The following is a 19152-nucleotide window of genomic DNA, read 5'->3' on the forward strand; positions in this document are numbered from 1 at the left end:
CCTCTCTCTTTGTCCAAAATATGCTGGCCATAGGCCACCCCGGACACAGCTCTCAGGCCACCAATTGCTAACCCATACTGAATGAACCTTCTAGAAGCATGGTTCCAACTTAAAAGGTGAGATCCCAGAACCCCAAAGGCCAACAGCAAATTAACCACAATTTCTAAGCATGCTGGCTTACTCCCATTCAGCCTTCAGCTCACATCCAAGGCATTTGAAATCCCCACTGGAAAGTAGCATGTATGCTCACAGATAACTGGGATGATTTATTTCCAAACCCACAATTAGAAGCTCTACTGCAGGCCCTCATCTTAAGATTGGCTTCTTCCCCTCCAGTCCTTCAGAGAAAGTGTCTCTTCTGTGACATGATACAGTTGCATAATGCATGGTAAAGGTGTCCCAGGAGAGGCCAGCCACTGTCTCTTCCCCAACACAACACCCACAGCCCTGTAGCTGATCCCAGGCCTGCCCGGAATGACTTCTGGGAAGGCTGAGTTAGGCTGTGTGAAAGCCCTACCGGAAATTGCCCTGGAAAGGAACCTGAGGGGTTAAGACTTAGGGGCCCAAATGTGAGGCAGTACGTTCAGCCACACCCACCAGCCACACCCCTGCTGGGCAGTGAGCCTGGCTCCAGCCCCCCTTCACATGGGGGTGGGGGGCTTTCAGTTTCACTCTTTTTGTCCTCTCTTGGTTAGATTTATTCTTAAATATTGCATTCTTTTTGAAGCTATGTAAATGCAACTGTTTCCTTAATATATTTTACAGATTGTTCCTATTGTACACGAACGCAACTTTGCTGACTTTTATTAATTCTAACCATTTTTCCCGAACTTCTTTGGATTTTTCTCTCTATAAGATCATGTCATCTGTAAATACAGTTTTACTTCTCCCCTTACAATCTGGATCTCTTTTGTTTCTTTCTCTTCCCAGATTGCCCTGGCAAGAATTTCAGTCTATGCTGAATCAAAGTGCTGAAGGCCAGCATCCTTGTCTTGTTCCTTATCTTCAGGGAAAGTGTCAGCCTTTCAGCATTGAGAATGTTGTTAGCTGTGGGCTTTTATAAATGGCCTTTTTCATCTTGAGGAAGTTCCCTTTGAATCCTAGTTTACAGAGTGCTCTCATCATGAAAGGATGTTGATTTTTGTCTAATGCTTTTTCGGCATCAATGGACATGATTGTGTGAGACGTTTTCCCTTCATTGTCTTAATGTCGTGTATTACATTCCTGGACTTCCAAAATAGTGAACTGCACTTTGCACTCCCAGGACCCCATCTGGCTTTGCTCACATAGGGAGGTCTGCTTCTAATGGCTCCCCTTGCTCCACATGACCATCGTGCTCGGATTGGTGAAATGGGAGGAGGTCACAGGCAGGGGACTGGCTGCGGTGAGGCGGAACTGGGTTCTAGCACACCCACAGCGCACGGGGAATGGACAGAAGGTGGCTGGCGCCGTGAGACGCTTGCCTGACCCCCTGTCGTGTGAACCAGCCAGGGTCATGGGCACTGTGAGCTCCCACTCCTGGAGAGGAGAGACGAGCCTGCCCCGTGTTGGTGAGAAGGAGGTCAGCCTCACTTGGTTCACTTCACAAGGGAAAGACCACTCTCCTCAGAAGCCATCCCAAGTCCATCCTGGCTGCCAGAAATTCAGCAACTATGATAAAGATCAGACGCAAGCACATATGAATTATTTATTATTTATAAGAGAACACTATGAGTATATGCGTATTATTTTAATTTTGATTTATAGTTTTAAAGTGACTCCCCAAAACTTGAAGATAACCCAGCAAAGTTATCATTTCATTGGATATGGCACCTAGTAAGCTATTTACATGGCATAAATTCACAGGCAGTGGCACATGATAGATTTTGAGATATCACTTTACAGGCAAAAAAAAAATTTATGTTGTTTACCTGCCTTAATGAAAGAGATATGAAGGCTCGTATTTGAACCACAAAGTATACACAAATTCAAGTTCGCTTATTGGAAAATTATGGGCCACGAACATCAGTAATGCGATAAGGGGCAGGCATACTGGAGGACTCAACATTCAACCCACAACAAATTAAACTGATCACAATAAAGCCCAACTAAGATAATTAAAAGGCGAGAATAGCAGCAATTGAAAATTGATCTCTCAAGGCCTCACTGATGAGGTTCTGGAAACAAAGCACGCTTGCCCCAAATTACTGGTTTTCTCTCTGCACAACACGTGTGCAGGGGGAGCTTGGCTGTGCTGCATGAGAGCCAGATAGGTGCCTTAGCGGGACCCCAAACTTCAATCTTTGCAAAACCCAGTACTGAACTATTTTTCCTATATGAATGCCAAACGCTTGGAACCAAAAGTAATTCAGATTGCCAGGGTGTAGCCCTCAGTTAAATGTAAAAGGTGAAGTCAGCATAAATATGCATTATTCCTCCATAAAGGTGAAAAAATGACTTACATTTTTAAGAAGTTCGTGGCCAAGACAGGCATCAAATGTCTGCTGAAGCCACCTCGTACTGGCTAGTGAGAGCCAATTGTTAAATCTTTTAAGAACTTCTTGCAAGCCGGTTTTTAAGCATGACCCTTATCAAAAATAAACTTACAAATAAATATAGGAAACACCAAAGTAATACTTAAAATTCATCAATTCCTATTTTATTACATCCTATGACACCCTGGCAGCTTGTAAGAGGGCTTGGAGGGAGTATTTACACCATGGTATTTGGCAAAGTCTAAAATCAAGGCCTTTCCTACCCCACCCCTCCGCCACCCCAGTCCGTGAGGGGCTTGTTGAACATTTACCATCATACTGCTGGGGGCAACTGCAGGCAACTGGTGGAAGTTCTGGCTGTAAAGACAAGCCCCTTAGGCAACTTTCCCCCAGTAACTCTAACTTTCCAGAAGTTTCCACAATACAGACTGTATCTTTTTAAAATGAATCAGTTAACGGGGCGCCTGGGTGGCGCAGTCGGTTAAGCGTCCGACTTCAGCCAGGTCACGATCTCGCACTCTGTGAGTTCGAGCCCCGCGTCAGGCTCTGGGCTGATGGCTCGGAGCCTGTTTCTGATTCTGTGTCTCCCTCTCTCTCTGCCCCTCCCCCGTTCATGCTCTGTCTCTCTCTGTCCCAAAAATAAATAAACGTTGAAAAAAAAATTAAAAAAAAATAAAATGAATCAGTTAAGTAATTATTTATTGACGTATGGTTGACATAAAATATATTAAGTTTCAGATGTGCAACATAGCAATTCAATAATTATATACATTATACAATGCTCACAACAGGTATAGTTTCCATCTGCCACCATACAAAGTTATTACAATATTACTCACCGGATTCCCTATGCTGTATTTTTCATCCACATAAGTTATTTATTTTATAACTGGAAGTTTGCACCTCTTAATCCCCTTCACCTATTTTGCCCATCTCCTGACTCCCTTCTCTCTGGTAACTACCAGTTTGTTCTCTGGTATATTACAACGTTATTTACAACAGCCAAGATGTGAAAGCAATCTAAGTGTCCATTGATGGATAAAGAAGATATGGTGCATATATGCAATGGAATACTACTCAGCAATAAAAGAGATCTTGCCATTCAAGATGGACAACATGGATATACCTAGAGGGTATAATGCTAAGTGAAAAAAGTCACAGAAAGACAAATATCATTTGATTTTACTTTATGTGGTATCTAAAAAAAAGAAAACAAAACAAAAAACCGAAATAGACCCATATACATAGGATATACATAGGTGTCTTAATCCCCTTCAGGGAAGTGCTCAGGACCCTCCCACCTGCATGTGGGTCACAATTTAGAAAGGGCACTCCCATTCATCATTTAATGGTTCTCACAGCAACCCAGGAATGGGGCAAAAGAGTATTTTTTCCCCTTCAAATAGATGAAGAAACCAAGCCTCAGAGGAGTAAGGGAGGTTTTCTGGACTCACACAGTCTGTGGGATAGGAACCTAGCTTTCTTGAGTATATTAGCTACATGTGGTAGGCACACTTTATTTAGGAAAGGAGAGGGGAGAGGAGGAGGAGGGGAAGGAGGGCAAAGAGGAGGAGGGAGGAGGGAGAGGGAGGGGGAGGGGAAGAAGAGGAGGAGGAGGAATAATGCAAAGTCCCGAACCGGTATACTCTGGTGGAAAAATAAATGAAACAAATTTGCTGGCAACATGTAGCAATAGCTCTAAGCCTGTGATACTGTCTGTCTTAGCAAACCCTGCCTCTAGAGGTTTATCCTTCAGGAGGGATGTGCCCAGGATTTTGCTAGCCCGTTTTCAGTGCAGGGTCGCTTACACTCAAAAACTCAGAAGAGACCTGTGTCCCAAGCCAGGAGTGTGGGCTAAACTGATTGGGTTGTGTCAGCCTCACCTGGGAACTTGTTACAATTACAAATTCTTGGGCTCCACTCCAATGTGGGCCAGCAATCTGTGTTTTATTTTGTATTTTTTTAGAGAGAGAGAGAGGGAGGGCGTGTGGGGCAAGGGCGGAGAGCTAGAGAAAGAGAGGGAACCTTATGCAGGCTTCATGCTCAGCACAGAGTCCAATGTGGGACTCAATCCCACGACCCTGGGATCAAGACCTGAGCCAAAATCAAGAGTCAGATGCTCAACGAACTGAGCCACCCAGGCACCCCCAGAAATCTGTGTTTAAATAAGGCCTGCCTGTGGCTGATTTGGGCACCTAATAAGGTTTGAGAACCTTTGGATTAAATAAATTATGGGACAACTAAACAAAGAAATACAATGCAGTTCAAGAAGAAAGCAAAATAATATGTTCACAATGTAGTAAGTAAAAACATATACCATATGATACTAGTCATATAAAACACAGTACATGTATGTATACGTGCCCACACACAGGTACAGTCTGGGATGATCCACACCACATGGGAGCAACACACATCTTTGGAAAAGCGGTTCCCTCATCCTTTTGTTCGCTATTTGCTAATTTGTGCACAATAAGCATTTAAGAAAACAAGCAATTACTTCTACATTTATTTAAATACTAGTGAAATAAAAACAAAATGCAGACCCACAAGCAAGATCTTGCAAACCCCATGCCTCCCACCCATCCATCCCTAGGACACTCCACACCAGGGCCAGAGGGCAAGTGCTGGGGCCTGGGGACAGCATCAGCCTCTGGGTCAGAGTAGCGCTTGCCTCACTGGGTGCAGCGAACGGGACCGGGATAAGAGCAAACACCCGCCCCTGTCTGCACGGGGTTAAAATACACTGGCTAGAGAGAAGCCCCGTGGGAAAGACATGACATTTGTTTGCAAGGAAACATGAACAGGGACAAGTGAAGACAGAGAAATGTGGTGCAGTGAGAGCCTGATCAAAGCCAGCTGGGCAAGCTGGCTTGGCTGCAAGGAAGAGAGCAGGGTAGAAGGCTCCCTGGGCCAGCCTGGGGACAGGGCAGGGCAGCCTCTAGCTGTGGGGGCTGCCCAAGGGACTAGGGCCTGGAACACAAACACAGCTGGGGGAAGCTGGGTGTGATGGGCCCCAGGCACTGTGAGGCCTAACTTAGTGGTTCCAGTTGCCCCAAGGGGGAGTAGGTCCACCCAGATTTCTGTCTTCTGGACCCTAAGGTTGTAGAACAGTAAAGAGCCAGCATCTGTCACCAACAGGTGCACCAGGCATAGAGCAGGGCATTTCCTTTCATCATTTAATCCTTCTAGTGGTCCTGGAGCAATCCACTCGCACTTTTGCCGTCTAACTTGCCCAAGGTCAAATAGCTGCTGAGCTGCAGAGCGGACGGACATCTGAACCAGGTAGGGCCCACATCCATCTGCAGAGCACGGCAAGCCGGGCCGTCACCAATGCCCCCGGAGTCCTCCCAGTGCCCTCCCCGTGCCCTCCCCACAGCCCTCCCTGCCCCTCTGGACCCCAGCCCCAGCCCACAGCCCCTCCACCCACTGCCATCCACCACTCCTGATCGCCTGAGCCCCTTACAAAGCCAGCGTGAGTCCTGGGCTTGGCATTATCTCCACCCTGACAAGGCTAAGGCAGCTCTACGACGCTTGTTTAAAATTGTGCCAGGCAAACGCTAAGCACATGTTATAAATTATCATTAATTTAAAGAGACATTTCCCTTTGGGAGACACTGATTTCATGAACAACAGCTGAGGCTTAGAAGTTACGCTACACTTAAGGTTTCCCTCTTGGCCTTGGCCTTGGCCTAAATACGACCTTTTGTTGTTTGCCCTCATTGCTTTTAGAGCACAGACTCAGGCTCCCCGCTGAGAACCGGGAGGCAGTGGAGGGGTCCCCTGCAAGCCCCAGATGATGTCTGAGAGCATGACTAACCCCCTCCCCGCTGCAGGTTCCAGGTGCGAGCTGCCTCTGGCACAGCCCTGGTGTCCAGTCTGTCCCTCCTCCCCTTTATTACTGTCACTTTCCTCATCCAGGAGAGCCATCTCCATCCTCATGTTGGAAGCCACCCCAAAGGGGGTGAATTTAGCCCGCCTGAAGCTACATCGTGCCCTTCCCAGCTAGCCTTCATCTTCCCTTTTGTATATTTTTTCTTCTTTCTTTTTATTCAAGTATAATTATTATACAGGGTCATTTTAGTTTCTGATATAAAATATCACGATCCAACAATTCTACGCATTTCTCAGTGCTCAAGATAAGCGTGCTCTTAATCCCCCTTTGTCTGTTCCGCCCCATCATCTTTGCTCACGGGGACACCGGAGGCTTCTCCTAGCAAAACTTCTGAGAACTTCTTTTTAGCCATTGTTTCCTCTCTCACAATTTTCACTTGTGGAAAATCTTCTCTCCCTTCTAGAGCGACTCCCCTTCCTGCTGCCCTGCTCTTCCTCCCACCCCCTCTCTGGGGAAGTGGAGTCAGCCCCCTCAACCTGGACTTACTGCCGGGGGAGGCACCCCCACCACTCAGGTGCACCAAATCCTCCACGTTGTCCTCTATGACTTCAATCCTTCTTTCAGGGTCAGGCCAGATCCATGGCCACAGGAAGAGGTGAGAGTGTCCGGATTCGGTGCCTGCCGTCACTCCTAGAGGTTCCCATACTGATTTAAGACTGTCCCAGATCGGCTCATCCGAGAATGAGCACCGCCTTGACCTGCTGCTCACTCTGCCTCTCCTGGTACCCACAGGTCCCCCTCATGTCCCTGTCTGCAGCTGTCCCCACAGCCTCCCCCCCCTTACCCTCCACCTCACCTAGGCCGGGCCTGTCCCGGCCCCCTAATCCTGTTTCTACCCGGTTATTGTCCTTCCTGTGATAGTAGCCCTATAGTTCATTCTGTCCCCCTCCCTACCTGGGGACTCTCTGGGCCAGTAGCACCTGAAGCCACCCCCTAAGGCTGGCAGAAGTGGTTCCTATCTCTCTCACTCCCTCCAAGGGCAGCATGGCATCAGAGCCAAAACTTGGACAACACAGCCAGAGAAGATGCTCCCATTCCAACATCAGGGTCAATCACCCAGGGATAAAACCCTAATATGTAACACTACTACTCACACCATTTTCACAATGGCCATGCCATAGGCACACTGTGGTTTTAGGAATAAAATTTCTACTACTCGGGAAAACAGTATGGGGGTTCCTCAAAAAACCAAAAACAGAACTACCCTACAACCCAGCAGTTGCACTACTAGGAATTTGTCCAAAGGATACAAAAATGCTGATTTAAAGCAGCACATGCACCCCCGTGTTTATAACAGCACTGTCAACAATAGCCAAATTATGGAAAGAGCCCAAATGTTCACTGACTGATGAATGGATAAAGAAGATGTGGTATATACATATACAATGGAATACCACTCGGTGATCAAAGGGAATGAAATCTTGTCATCTGTGACAACGTGGATGGAACTGGAGGGTATTATGCTAAGTGAAATAAGTCAGGCAGAGAAAGACAGATATCATATGATTTCACTCATATGTAGAATTTGAGAAACTCAACAGATGAACACAGGGGAAGGGAAGAAAAAATAAGATGAAAACAGAGAGGGAGGCAAATCATAAGAGACTCTTAAATAGAGAACAAACTGAAGGTTGCTGGAGAGGAGGTAGGGAGATGGGTAAAATGGGTCATGGGCATTAAGGAGGGCACTTGTTGGGATGAACACCGGGTGTCGTGTGTAACAGAGGAATCACTAAATTCTACTCTTGAGGCCAAGACCACACTGTATGTTAACTAACTTGAATATAAATAATTTGACAAAGAATAAAATTTCTCCCTGCCCTAGAGAAACTCTCTTGTCTGTGCCAAAAGAATATACACAAGAATTTTCATTATGTGCACTTTATAGTAATAAAAAATTACAAACGGCGCACATTAAAAAACAAAGTAAAGCATCAGAAACAATTCCAATCGATACAAAAATAGCAAAATATTTGAAAGGCAAAAAGCGTTGGTGAGCCTGTGGGGAAAAGATACTGCTTGTACACTGTGAGTTGGAGACTTGATAGAGACTCATTGAAACAGATTTAAGTGGTAACTACAGTAACTACAACTTTTATTTTCAATTCCGCCCCCCCCCATGGCAACTAGCCTATTCAGTTTTCCAACTTCTTTTCGAACCAAGCACAGTCATTTAAATTTTGTGGGAAAACCATCCGTTTTATCTAGACGTTCAAATTGAACAAATTTATTCTATAAAAATATTCATTGTCAATACTCTTTGATCAATGTCTGTGGGTCAATAACAACACATGTCTTAAGCACCGAGTAGGCGCTTGGGTGTGCTCCCTGGGGACGGCTTTCTTCAGGAACATGTGTGGGCAGAGCTCTGAAAAGAGAGAGGAAGTGGTCTGCCTTTTGAGACTCTTTCAAGCAGTAGAAACAGCAATGCAAAGAGGCTAGATGGGACATGTTTCACATCTAGAAATTCCACATGGCTCTTTCTTAGCACTGCCACCTGCCAGCTGAGGATTTCCTGCTGTTCACCTTTCAACATCTGGATTATTATGGATCCACTTTTTGTTTTTTACCTTTTTTAAAAATTTGAATTCCTGTTTTCAAAAATTTGAAAACACTGTAAAGGCTCTGGGTCATGTTTTCCCTCACTTCTCCTACCTTCTGACCAAAGTGGTGCTCCCCACTATGGCCCCACATGACATGGGATTTACATTCCCCTTTCTCTTTGGAAGTGTAAGCAATAAATTAATTTTAAATGGCATTGAGCTCTTTGTGTTGTCACTTATTCACCTTTATAAATTAAGGCCTGGGCAAAAATCATGAGTCTGTCAAGTTAAATGACTGCAAATCACCTTCATTCTGTAGAATTTTGGTCCTAGAGTCTGTTGAGTGGGCTTATCTTAGTTTTGTCTCTAGCCCTGATTTCCATGGGAAGTCAGATATGTTACCCAGGTGTATAAGGCATGGTTCGCCAGAGAACTATACCAATGTGTGTGTGTGTGTGTTTGTGTGTGTGTGTGTGTGTATGTGTACATAGTATATATATACTATGTTTTGTAATTGGCTTATGCAATTATGGAGGCTGGTAAATCCTAAGCTGCAGGGTGGGCCGGCATGCTAAACACCAGGGAAGAACCAATGTTGTAGTTCATATCTGAAGGCTAGTGACTGGCAAAATGCCCTCTTGCTCAAGGGAGAACAGTCTTTTATTCCATTTAGGCTTTCAACTGATTGGGTAAAGCCTACCCACATCATGGTAAGCAATCTACTTTTTCCAAAGTCCGTCTGTTTAAATGTTAATCTCATCCAAAAGCACCCTCACAGAAACTTCCAGAATAATGTTTGCCCATATACCCAGGCACCATGGCCCAGTCAAGTTGACATGTAAAATGAACCATCACACCATGACCCTCTGATTTGGCAAGATTTGAATTTAGAACTGTCTCTCGACTGCAGGGCAGCTCCTGAAATCTTCGCTCAGCTCCTTTTAGCCTTCCCGCTATTAATTCCACTTGATCACCTTTGAATTTCACTCTGTTCATGTCCAGTTTAGAAGTTAGCCAAGGAGGGGTGGCTGGGTGGCTCAGTCGGTTAAGCACCTGACTTTAGCTCAGGTCATGATCTCATGGTTCGGCCCCGCGTCAGTCTCTATGCTGGATTCTGTGTCTCCCTCTCTCTCTGTCCCTCCCTTACTCACACTTTGTCTCTCTCTCTCTCTCTGTCTCTCTCTCTCTCTCTCTCTCAAAAATAAATAAACATTAAAAAAAATTAGAAGTTAGCCAAGGATTTAAGGGAAATTCTAAAGCAGAGTTTCGGTCTCCCCCTCTAAGACTGCTTTCTCTCTAGGATTGTTCCCCAAAACTTCTAGGCACTATGTAAGCCCCACCCTCTGTCTTCCAAGCCCAGTAAGACAGCCACTTTCTACTTACCCTGTGTGTGATCTAAACTGGATGTGTCCTCATGGGTAGAGCCAAATAAATGTGAGCTCACCTGACTTGTCTTCTTTCAAAAATCAACTTCCCTCTGGGCTGAGGCCTGCTTTGAGCAGCTCATCACTGCCTCAAATGGTTGTCTTACCGTATTTTGTACTGAGTTTAGTGGTGTTATTGGCAGAAGGGTTAGATACACTACTCTGTCATATCCAGCTTCAGAATCCCTGGAGTTATTTTTTGAAGTATTTTAAGATTTTGACGCTAAGAAATATTTTTGTGCTAGCATTAAAAACATTTTTTTTTTTTTTTCAGATTTCATTGGGGTCGGTAAATGTAAAGTGCTTGCTTTCAATCCCTGGTAATTTGAACCTATATCAAGGCCTGTTAGGGGTGTAGGAGTCATCAACTCAACCCGACTCCTCCAGAAAGCTGACGAAGGGAGAGGAGAGTCCTCCACAATGACAGGTAGCACCTTCTGGATGACGTGGCTGAAGCCACACAGTCTCCACTTGGAGTGAGTTTCCTGGAGCCAAAGAACGGAGTCTTTGCTGCGAGCTGTAAATGCCCCGTCAGAACACATTGGGGGCAACTCTTGGACACCGTTTGATTTCCTTTTTGGTCAACAGTTATACTTCACTCACAATCTGTTGCCACTACATAAGAACCACCTTCTGATTTAAACTCAGGAAAGGACAAAACATCAGAACCACGTTGTAAGGCTTTTTTGTCGGTCTCTGTTTTCACAAACATTATTTGTTTGCCCAAATAAGGGGCAGCTCCGAGCCACTTCCCTGAAGAGCTTAGGCCACACCACTAAGGACTCCTACCTGTCCACAGAATGAGTGAAGGAGGGCTTACCTTTCCTTGGGGAAGAGAAGACAGCAGGGTCAAATCTGCACTTGCCCCAAACAAGGGGCTGAGTCCTCTTGGTCTCTGCTGCTGATCTAATGTGTGCAGTGGTTGTGAAATGTGAATCTGAGTGGTCCCCCACTAACTAGAGACACCTGCTTTGCTTTGAAAAAGAAAAGTGTTCTGGGGCGCCTGGGTGGCTCAGTCGGTTAAGTATCCGACTTTGGCTCAGGTCATGATCCTGTGGTTGGTGAGTTCCAGCCCCACGTCAGGCTCTGTGCTGACAGCTCAGGGCCTGGAGCCTACTTTGAATTCTGTGTCTCCCTCTCTGTCTGTCCCTCCCCTGCTTGGACTCTCTCTCTCTCTCTCTGTCTCTCTCTCAAAAATAAATAAACATTTAAAAAATGTTTTTTAAAAAAAGAAAGTGTAATTAAAAAAGCAAAACACAAAGAAAAAGAGCATGTTCCTTTTTACCGAGCCTACCAGTTCAGACTTCAATGAGATTTGTCAGCGATCTGGCTAATTTTATTCGTAGGAACAATGGTAAACATTAGCGAATGCTTGGTTTATTGTATGATTATCACCACTTGTGTGTTAAGATTAGCTTCGAAGAAATTTATCTTCATGAAAAGAAACATCAGACAAGCTATCAGTTGAGGAACAGTCGATAGAGTGCCTGACCAGGGCTCCTCAAAACTGTCAAGGAAAGTCTGAGAAACCGTCACAACCAAGAGCAGCCTAAGGAGACGTGATGACTGAATGTCATGTGTCATTGTGGGTGGGGTCCTACTACAGAAAAGGGATATTAGGTAAAAAAAAAATTAAGATAATATGAATAAAATACGGACTTCAGGCAATAATACTATCAAATTGGCTCATTAATTATGATAAACCATACTAATGTAAGGTGTTAATAGGGGAAGCTGGGTGTGGGGCATATGGGAACTCTCTGACATAGCCTTGCAACTGTAAGGAAAATCTGACCCTATTCTAAAATAAAACTTTAAGGGCACCTGGGTGGCTCAGTCAGTTAAACATCCGACTTCGCCTCAGGTCATGATCTCATGGTTCGTGGGTTCGAGCTCTGTGTCGGGCTCTGTACTGACAGCTCAGAGCCTGCTTGGGATTCTTTCTTTCTCTCTCTCTCTCTCTCTCTCAAAATAAATAAATAAATAGGGGCGCCTGGGTGGCGCAGTCGGTTAAGCGTCCGACTTCAGCCAGGTCACGATCTCGCGGTCCGTGAGTTCGAGCCCCGCGTCGGGCTCTGGGCTGATGGCTCAGAGCCTGGAGCCTGTTTCCGACTCTGTGTCTCCCTCTCTCTCTCTGCCCCTCCCCCGTTCATGCTCTGTCTCTCTCTGTCCCAAAAATAAATAAACGTTGAAAAAAAAAATTAAAAAAAAAAAATAATAATAAATAAATAAATAAACTTAAAAAAGAAAATAAAGTAATAAAACTTTATTCAAAAATATGTGTAAAGAAATTAATGTCTAAAAATGAAAACTTCCTTAATCTCACCTTCCCTGAATTTTGGAGTTGACCAAAACTAATTATAAATAATAGGTCACATTTTCTGAGTGCCTCCTATATGTCAGTGTTCTAAGAACTTTCGTGTGTTACCTCCTTTAGGGCTGACACAGATCCTATAGGGTAAGGACAACTATTAGCCCATTTTTACAGATGTGGAAACTGAGGCATGGCAAGGTGAAACAACTCGTCCAGCCCACAAAGCAGCATTTGGCGCCAGACTCTACATACTCTGCTACATCCCTACGCTGTGCAGAGAGAAGATCACAAATGATGAGAAAATCATAGGTCAGTGGAAATTCCAGACCCATGAACACTCAGACCCCAACTATGCTGATAAGCGAGTCTGGGATGTTTGAGGCCTGAGCAACTTGCCTGCACTCTGTGTAGAGACGTGCCTCTCATTTGTCATCCGATGATAATGTACACGTGGAAAATAATATTCTTTGAAGGATGATTAATTTATCTGACAAGTCCAAGATTGTGACAAATGACTCGGAGGGAAAAGAATCAGTCAGCCGGATGGGCCCTGAGCACAGCCTAGACCCGGCCCCTTTTAGACTTCACGTCACAGGCACCACCCCTCTGTTTGCATCTTTAGGCTCACTCTGTCTCAGCAAACCCTACGCATACTCTATCCACGGGAAAGGAGTCTTATGACTCCTCCAGGCTGACCCTCCCCTGCTTTCTCTAATGGATCCCAGAGCACATTCTGGAGCGATTTCCAGCATGTGTGTTTTTAATTCCAGTTCTCAAGCTTGAACACTTGTGGGGACGTGGGGTTCGCTCTCCCCAAGCGCAGCTCATTCTTTGGTGCCCCGATAGTTGCTACGAGGGACCCGAGACTGGCTGCAGAGCCTTTGCGAGGCTAGCACTCCCCAGGTCCTCCACATTGCTATAGGCAACGCTGAATCATGTTCTCCCTCTCGATCAAATCTACCCACCAGTAAGTTTTAACATCTCCGCTTCTAAACCCCCTCCCCCTGCAACCACCTTCTGCGTCCTTGCCTCCAGCACCCCAGCCCAAGCCACACTCTCCTCTTACTTGGACTGGGACAAGAACACCAAGCCGCACTCTTGTGGCCCCAGCGCGACATTGACGTGTCATGACTCATTTGAAAATCACAATAACTCTCATATTGTAATCTCTGTCTGCTTGTCTGTCCACTCTCAGCTATTTCCAAACTTGGGTAATGAAAAGCAGTGTCACTTATTAACTTAGTCAAACCCCATATATTTCTTAAAATTCTATGATATATACACCTTAGAACACACCTAGAGGAAGAGTTTGCTTTCTATGTATTGCTTTTAATTTATAGATTCAATGTAAACATATTTTTAATTTATAGAGATAGAGACTGATGCACATTTTAAGTTTGTTTACCTTGCCAGATAACCCTCTGCCGTCTCACCTTCTCCTCCTCTGGGTACTGAGTCCTGGATACAGTAAAACACAGCTATTCCCATAGATCCTGGCAGGCTGGTGCCATCTACAGCTTGCTCCGCCCATGTAAGGATGGCTCTTCTTCCTTGCTTTTGAGTGTCATTGGTCCCCTCTCTTTGGGCAGGTGTTCTACATGCCAAGGTGGGCTTTCCAGGACCTGCATGTGTTCAGGGGGCCCTGGGGCCTACTGGGCTGGGAAGACAGAGGTTTCTCCTAACCCCTGGCCTCTGCTACCACACTTCCAAATCACTGGGTGAGGCAGTCAGAATGACCCTCACTCATGACATTGTACCTACACGCACAGTGACTTCTTGTGGTTGCTTCCAAACACTTCCACAGGCTCCTGCCTATTGGAACCTCCATCACCAGGAACTGCTCCCAAGGACAGGGGTTGTCAAGAGGGGCTTCATAGAGCTTCCAGGAGGACTGCCACAGAAGGAACCCGCTGAGCTTGAATTTGGGGTTTAAGCCAAAGGGACCCATTGCAAAGAGTCCCATTCTGCCTCCCACGGCATGTCAGCCTTTAAAACCCAAGGAGAGAGCACTGGCCTTCAGCATACTTCTCTGTGTTCTTCACCCGGGAAACTCTTGTGGGGCTAAAACAGGACCAGAGCCCAGGAATGGCACTGGGGAAATTCATCACAATGTGGGATGGAGGAGAGGACCCCACGGCTTTGTCGTATCTATAGAAAATAAAATGATTGCTGAGAATCCTGAAGCATTCCTCTTCAGTTTATAAGTGTTTCTGCCATTCACAAACCAGAAGTCTTAATTAAAATGCTGTTAAAAGACGCAAATCAATTAACAGATACCTTACAAGATGGTTTATTCTATCTTACACACAGAAAATTGCTTATGAGTATCATGTTACCGCTTTAGGTTATCAGTTAACAAAGGCTGCTAATGAACTACGTTGTTATCAAGTCAGATAAAAGACACCCTGGGAATCCAGGCAAATTATTACAACACAGTACTTTGTTTTGAAATATTGCTCATCTTTCATCACACACAAGGAGAGTAACCCAATCCAATGAGAACCAGTCGACACAACCACTCAGATTTCTGTTGAATTGGAAAGGCAGAGAGTATTCCATAGTGCAGCCCCAGAAATGCAATGTTAATATTATGGGGGAGAGAAATGTTAATGGGGCCTGTGTCACAGAACCTTAGGTTCATGGCAATAATAAAAAGACGGGGGGTTCCTAAGCCTCTGCCAGTCATGTCCTCCATGCAAAAGTCATTCACGTTTGTACCACAAGATAATGCCATAAGCATGATCATAATCCCCTACATTTGTGTAGCTCCCTATAAGGCACACCATCAGCTTTTTCATTGTTGGTTCCATCATTCAAAGAGCTGCAGAGCTGCAGGCCATCCCACGGTCACTGAGACACCTTCCTCTCCAGCCCAGCCCTCCATTTCTTCCTGTAGAAGGTCAGTCTTTCATTTATAAGACTGGAGATGGCCCCATGGTCTTCATGTTTCAGCACCCCTGAATTTTTGCAGAGGGACTCATGGCAACCGAGAAGTTGAGGCCAACAGTTCTAGAAAATGATGCATACCTGTTGATAGATGGAGGTGTTAAGGAGGCTGTGTCTTGACTTTGGTCCCCATTTCCATAAGCCATTTGCTATGGGTAGGTTCCATTGATATGGACACAATGCTATCATAGAAGCGTGAACAGCTCCTCCATGGAGAACCAGGATAGGCAGAATAGATTTACTGGCTTCCATATTTCTTACTTCTGGATAAAGTGCTCGTGCCTCACTCTATGCAGTCAGCTTCTTGTGGAAGAGAATCGATATTTTCCCTCAAGACAGAGACACTATAGATCTATTACTTGCCCTGGGTATTGAGTTCCATATGAAGATCCTTCAAGAGCTTTGGAAGCTCAACTTCAAGACATCTCTGAGACCGATGCTGTGGGCAGCTGTCCAGACCTCCCAACCTCTTCTCCTGAAGAGGCCACTCATTTAGAGTTCAATCACTCGTGCATCTCTGGAAAGGAAGAGAACCATCTGGAAGACTTATCGACAAAGTGATTATGCTCTGACTAAACACGGCATATGCTTACGCAGCGCACACAGTTAAGTAGGTATGAAAGAACTCATCAGCATATCTTAGCAAAGTGGGACATTTCTTCATGCAACATAGAAAAGTACCTGAAGACCAGTGGCTTCTAGGTAAAGGGACAGTTTTTCAGATAGAGCTCAACTGAGAGAATGTTTTCTGCCTGCCAAACCTCAAGCCACAAAACCTCACCCACTTTCGTGGCAAAAAGGGAAGAAGTCATTCCTCAAGGTTAAGAGGCATATCTACAGGAAAATGCCACTTCATGTGCTTGAAGAGACTGCATGGGTCTGGGGAGATGTTACAAGGAACAAGGTAGACAGACCTTTGCAAATGTAACTAGAAACTGATACCTTCAAGTCTGACCGTGAGCTGTTACGGTGAGTGAGTCTTATCCACACATAGCATATCTACTATACCGATCTATCTATATGTATATAAAATTAGGAACACAGAAGAAAAGATGAGGTCACCAAACCGGACCCCAGGATAATAGAGCTAAGGCTGAAAGTAGGACACAGACCGTGCTGTGGCCACTCTCAGCTAAAGGCCTCACCAACACTTCCACGCACAGAGATTGAATTCATACCAACGCTTCACTGTAGTTTCACATAGTAGTTGTAATTATAACGGAATGACATATTTATGTTTACATGGAATGTTGCATACTTGTTTATGTCATTTGATCATTCATGCTCAGGTTTAATATCTTGATATCTAACATGGGAGAAGGGACAGCAAGAGCAGGAAGATCGGGCAGAGTTAAGCATCGATGGGATAAGCCAAGCCAAAGGCCATAAAAGAGGCAATACTACCTACCCCGTGTGTGAAGGACTAAGGACACAGGTTGAGGTCAGGCCTGCAGAGCTTGATGGCAGCAGAGCCAACATGGAAGACACACAAATTGGAAACGAGCGAGGATGGTGACAGAGAAGTCTGATGGGATTCCAAGAGAGTCTAACGGCTGTCAGATTTTTGTGTTTCTCTTTTAAAATACGATGGGTCCAAAGTTTGAGCCGGATGGTCTAGAGGTCCATGGACTTAAGAGAAAGTTCATCCCCTTCTGTTCATCACCCCATTAACAAGTCCTGAGTTCAAAGGACCCTTTCTGATGTTGTTAGGAAGAGGATCTGAAGTAGCTGGATATATGCAGCATTTGCCCTTGAGATACAGGTGTCTATAGAAGATGGGGGAAACCAGGAATGCAGGCTCCTCCTACTCCCGGTCACCCTGAGCTGGGGAAGTGGCACCTGTGAGCTACTCCATCTCCATGGAGGAAGTTATTCTCCAGCACAGCAGCCATTCCTCTGCATACAGCTGTGTCACCAGCCCCCAGAGAGCCAGGAAGAACTGTAAGAACAGACAAGCTGGGCAGAGGCTGGGATAGCAGCTGCTGGCTGGATTAGCAGGTGAATCAGGCTGCAGACCTGGGTTGGGTATCTAGAGAATGAGAAAGAGACTTTTAGAGGCTGCACGTGCAATTCCTTAACATTGGTGGTTTTAGGGGCGCCTGGGTGGCTCAGTCGGTTAAGCGGCCGACTTCGGCTCAGGTCATGATCCCGCCGTCCGTGACTTCGAGCCCCGCGTCGGGCTCTGTGCTGACAGCTCAGAGCCTGGAGCCTGTTTCAGATTCTGTGTCTCCCTCTCTCTGACCCTCCCCCGTTCATGCTCTGTCTCTCTCTGTCTCAAAAATAAATAAACGTTAAAAAAAAAAAACACAAAAAACAAAAAACAAAAAACATTGGTGGCTTTAGCCAATGCAGTCAGAGAGGAGAAAACAATTAGGGACATAAGAACTGGGAAAGGAGATCTGTTATGAAAACTCAAGGAAATCAAGAAGAAAAAAAACACACACACAAGAAAAGCTTTCAATAAGGCTGCCACTATAACATTAACATACCAAAAAACAATCCGTAAACAATCAATGACTAAGTTGAAGACATAATGGGAAACTCCATTTCTAAAAGTAACAAAAACATAAAAATATTTCGGAGTAAACTTCACAAGAAATGTGGGAAACCCATAAGGTAAAAGCCAAAAGCTCTCTTAAGACACACTAACACAGACTTGCAAATAAAGTCCCCTTCCACGAAGCACTGCTTAACGTCGTAAAGAAGTCGATCGTCTTCAGTTTAATACACGTACATGATGCAACCCCAACAAAAAAACCAAGGTGTTTGTTCTGTGGATAGGTCGTGGAGTTGGTTCTGAAGTTCAAAGGGAAAAACAAATACGCAAGAATGGCTAACAGAGAATAGCAAAAACGTGCCCCTGAATAGGAAACACAATGGGAGCACGCCAGACGGTGGAACAAGCCATAAAGCCTGCACAAGTCGGAGTGTGGTGCCAGAACACCAATAATCACAAATACCACGGAAAGTAATACCAAGTCCAGAAATAGTCCAAATAAACCAGGATATTTATCATTCTTTTTTTTTTTAATTTTCAATAGTTTCTGCTTTATCTCGCTGTGTTCCTTTTACAAAACTATATTTAATTAAAATTATCTATATACAGTTTCTATAAAATTAAAACATATTTACATATGTACACACATATATTTTTTCTAGTTTTTATAAGGTTTTGTTTTTTATTTATATCTCTGATCCATTCGACATTTATTGTGGTGCATAGTATGACATGTGGATCCAATTTTTTCTTTTTCCCAAGTGGCAGTCTCTCTCAGCATCATTATGGAAAATATTATTTTCCTCCATTTTATTTGCCACCTTTATGGCTTTCTAAATATCCTTGTTTAGGAGCGCCTGGGTGCTTCAGTCAGTTAAGCGTTCAACTGCGGCTCAGGTCATGATCTCACAGTCCATGAGTTCGAGCCCCGCGTCGGGCTCTGTGCTGACAGCTCAGAGCCTGGAGCCTGTTTCAGATTCTGTCTCCCTCTCTCTCTGCCCCTCCCCTGATCTCTCTCTCTCTCTCTCTCACACACACACACACACACACACAAATGAA

General features: G+C 44.9%; 1 protein-coding gene across 3 annotated transcripts in view; it reads right to left on the reverse strand.

The window, feature by feature from the left end:
* Nucleotides 1-14924: 14924 nt before the first annotated feature.
* TMEM273 (transmembrane protein 273) overlaps nt 14925-19152 on the reverse strand; it is a 34778-nt gene continuing 30550 nt past the window's right edge. For all 3 annotated transcript variants that reach the window (XM_047073097.1, XM_047073096.1, XM_047073095.1), the window contains one exon: nt 14925-16113. In XM_047073097.1, coding sequence (XP_046929053.1) covers nt 16089-16113 — 25 coding nt within the window. In that variant the 3' untranslated portion in view covers nt 14925-16088. The remainder of the gene's footprint in view (nt 16114-19152) is intronic.

This window comes from Lynx rufus, unplaced genomic scaffold (assembly GCF_022079265.1).
Source record: "Lynx rufus isolate CCGP_SWC_20201006 ecotype Redwood Valley unplaced genomic scaffold, mLynRuf1.p SCAF_11, whole genome shotgun sequence".
NCBI classification, from domain to species: Eukaryota; Metazoa; Chordata; class Mammalia; order Carnivora; family Felidae; genus Lynx; species Lynx rufus.